The following is a 3,811-nucleotide window of genomic DNA, read 5'->3' on the forward strand; positions in this document are numbered from 1 at the left end:
TCAGGAGATGGTTCTTGTGTGGTGGCACCTTGGGGAACCCATTGGGTGAAGGACACCACGTGGTGGCACCTCGAGGAACCCATCAGGAGATGGTTTTTGTGTGGTGGCACCTCAAGGAACCCGCTGGGTGATGGGCACCACATGGTGGGACCTCGGGGAACCCACTGGGTGATGGACACCACGTGGTGGGACACCCCTTGTGATGGGCACCGCATAGTGGCACTTTGGGGAACCCATCAGGAGATGGTTCTCACGTGGTGGCACCTTGAGGAACTCATTGGGATGGTCCCCACATGGTGGCACCTTGGGGAACCCATTGGGTGATGAACACCACGTGGTGGGACACCCCTTGCGATGGGCACCACATGGTGGCACTTTGGGGAACCCATCAGGAGATGGTTCTCACGTGGCGGCACCTTGAGGAACCCATTGGGTGATGGACACCACGTGGTGGGACACCCCTTGTGATGGGCACCACATGGTGGCACCTTGGGGAACCCATCAGGAGATGGTTCTCACGTGGTGGCACCTTGGGGAACCCATTGGGTGATGGACACCACGTGGTGGGACACCCCTTGTGATGGTCCCCACGTGATGGGACACCCCTTGGATGGTCCCCACGCGGTGTGACCCGGCCGGCCGCCCGCTCACCTGGGCTGYGCGCTGGGCATGATGGGCTCTGGGCGCCGCTTGGCCTGCGGCGCCTCCTCGCCCTCGTTGTCCCCCGCGGTGGCCCCGGCGGCGCCCACCACGGCGATGGCCTGGCCCTGCGCCAGCGCCGACAGGCGCCTCTTGATCACCACGTTCTCCACCTTGGTGGCCCGCTCCTCCTTGGGCTCCTCCTTGAGCTGCTTGGCCTGCTCGGCACCTGTGGGTGCCGGGGCGGGGAGGGGGACACACGTGAGGTCCTTGGGGACCCGTAGGGACGTCGGGGGACAACGGGGGGACTCACCGGGGCCCAGCCCGGCCGCCGTCATCTGGGTGGCCATGAGGCGGGCGAGGTGCTTGATCTGCGCCGCCGTGCCGGCCGACTCCACCGGCGTGTAGGTGGCCTGGAAGGAGGCGGGCATGGCCTCGGGCAGGTACACCATGCTGATGAGCACCTGCGGGAGGAGGACACCCATGGGACACCCGTGGGACACCCCAAGGAGGTTCCTGGAGATGGGGTCATCCATGAGTTGGTCCCTTGGGTGTCTACAAAGAGGTGGGCGTGGCCTGGGGCAGGTACACCATGCTGAGGAGCATCTGCGGGAGGAGGACACTCATGGGACACCCGTGGGACACCCCAAGGAGGTCCCCTGAGATGGGAACATCCATGGATTGGTCCTTTGACATGGGGACCTCCATGGGTTGGTCCCTTGGGTGGCCTGGAAGGAGGTAGCCATGGCCTGGGGCAGGTCCACCATGCTGAGGAGCACCAAGGAGACCCAGGGACACCCATGGGACACCCCAAGGAAGTCCTTTGACATGGGGACMTCCATGGGTTGGTCCCTTGGGTGTCCTGCAAGGAGGTGGCCATGGCCTGGGGCAGGTCCACCACAAGGAGCACCATGAGGAGCACCAAGGGGACCTGGGGACGCCCCCGTGGGGTCCCTTGGGTGCCCGCAGCGGCGCCCACCAGGTTGGCGACGTTCTCGGGCGTCAGCAGCGGCTGCAGGAACTCGGCGGTGACGTCGGTGTCGGACGGGGACCCGCCGGTGCCACCACCCTTGGGTGCCGCCTCCAGCTCCTTGTCCTCATCGTCCTCACCCAGGGGTGGCTCTGCAGGGGGGCGGGGAGACACAAGGACCACGGTGTCACCTGGGCCACCATGACCCAGCACCCACCGCCCATCCTGGCCACCATCTGGGGGTCCCGGGTCTCCCTGACCATCCAGACAAGCACCCAAGGGTCCTAGATGTCCAGGAYCCAGCACCCACCTCCTCTCCAGACCCAATATCCAGGTATCCCGGTTCTCCATGACCCCCCACCCACCACAATCCAGGTCCCCCAACTCTCTAGGCCACCCCATCAGACCCCCAAGAGCTGCTGGGGACCTTGGGGGCTTCACATCGCCACCAAGTGTCCCCCGGGAGCCAGAAATGCCCCAGCGGGGGCGACTGCACCCATGGGTGCTCCAGAAGAACCCGGAGAASCAGGCAGGAGGAGCTCCGGCTCCACCGGGAGCCCACGGGACGGGTCGAGGAGACCCGTCCCCGTTGAGGTTCCTCAGCCCCGTTGAGGTTCCTCACCCATCTTGCTCTTCTTGAGGGCGGCGTCGGGCTCGTCGCGGGGCCGCTTGCGGGCGTCGCGCGGCCCCGGGAGGCTGCGGGCGATCTCGGCCTGCTGGGTGCCCAGGTCCAGGAGCAGGGTGCTGATCTGCGCCTGGAAGGCGCCCGCCGCCGGGTGCCGCAGGACGCTCAGCAGGTGCAGCTTGAGGTTCTTGCGCACGCTGCTCACCTGCGACTTGGCCAGCGTGGGCGGCAGGTTGGCTGCGGGGCGGGATGGGTCATGGAGACACCGGGACCTCGGGGGGGGGTCATGGAGAGCCGGGACACCTGCATCTTGGTGGGCATGGGAGGGAGCTGTGGGGTCTGGGACAACCCGGACACTTGGGTGCTCATCGGGATGACCAGGAGGTCCTAGAGACATGGGAACACCTAGATCTTGGGGTGGAGACCTGGGACACCTGGATYCTGGTGGGCATGGGAGGGAGGTGCGGGGTCTGGGACAACCCGGACACTTGGGTGCTCATCGGGATGACCAGGGGGTCATGGAGAGATGGGGACATCTGGATCTTGGTGGGCATGGGATGGAGGTGTGGAATCTTGGACAACACTTGAGTGCTCGTCGGGATGACCAGGAGGTCATGGAGACATGGGGACACCTAGATCTTGGGGTGGGTTGGTGGAGACCTGGGACACCTGGATCTCGGTGGGCATGGAAGGAAGGTGTGGGGTCTCGGGCAACCTGGACACTTGGGTGCTCCTCTGGATGACCAGGGGGTCATGGAGACCCAGGACACCTGGATCTCGGTGGGCATGGAAGGTGGGTGCTGGGTCACGTACATCTAGATCACTTAGGTCTTCATTTGGATGACTAGGGAGTCACGTAGACCCAGAAGAACCAAAGATGGAACACCTGGACTTTGGGATGGGATGGGTGGTCACGGAGAGATGGGACACCCGGATCCCGGGACTGGATGGGAGGTGGGTGCTGGGTCATGGAGACCTGGGACGCTCGGATGATGGTGTGGGTGGCAGGTGGGATCCCGGGGGACACCCCGCGGTGGCCCCGTTACCGTGCAGGGTCTCGTAGGCCTGGATGACGTCGGCCATGAAGAGCGGCCGCTGGCGGGCGATGGTGGCCAGGGCGCCCAGCGCGGCCGTCAGGTTGATGCTGGAGATGGCCGGGTGGCCCATGAACCTGAGGAGCTGCTCCAGCGCCGCGCGGCCCTCGTCCCGCAGCGCGCCTGGGGGACGGCGGCACCAACGGCACCAGTGGCACCAGGGCCCATGTGTCCACGTCCCCATGTCCCATGTGTCCATGTCCCCATGCGTCCATGTCCCCACGCGTCCAGGTCCTCGTGTGTCCACGTCCCCATGTCCTTATATATCCATGTCCTCACATGTCCATGTTCCCACGTGTCCAGGTCCCCCCATATGTCCAGGTCCTCACGTGTCCAGGTTCTCCCATGCCCCCATGTCCTCAGGTGTCCACATCCTCACGTGTCCAGGTCCTCATGTGTCCACATCCCCCCATGTCCCCATGTCCATCCATGTGTCCAGGTCCCCCCGTGTCCCCCCACTGACCATATTTGAGGTAGGTGTGC

The 3,811-nt window shown here is 65.1% G+C and overlaps 1 protein-coding gene across 1 annotated transcript in view; it reads right to left on the reverse strand.

The window, feature by feature from the left end:
* SYMPK (symplekin) overlaps positions 1-3,451 on the reverse strand; it is a gene marked incomplete at both ends in the record, with an annotated part of 6,259 nt that extends 2,808 nt beyond the window's left edge. The window contains 5 exons of the mRNA XM_026047379.1: positions 652-868; positions 953-1,103; positions 1,619-1,761; positions 2,232-2,471; positions 3,281-3,451. Of these exons, the coding sequence (XP_025903164.1) occupies positions 652-868; positions 953-1,103; positions 1,619-1,761; positions 2,232-2,471; positions 3,281-3,451 (922 nt within the window). The remainder of the gene's footprint in view (positions 1-651; positions 869-952; positions 1,104-1,618; positions 1,762-2,231; positions 2,472-3,280) is intronic.
* Between the last annotated feature and the right edge of the window lie 360 nt (positions 3,452-3,811).

Source organism: Nothoprocta perdicaria, unplaced genomic scaffold, assembly GCF_003342845.1.
Source record: "Nothoprocta perdicaria isolate Ctin4 unplaced genomic scaffold, notPer1 scaffold_1097, whole genome shotgun sequence".
NCBI classification, from domain to species: Eukaryota; Metazoa; Chordata; class Aves; order Tinamiformes; family Tinamidae; genus Nothoprocta; species Nothoprocta perdicaria.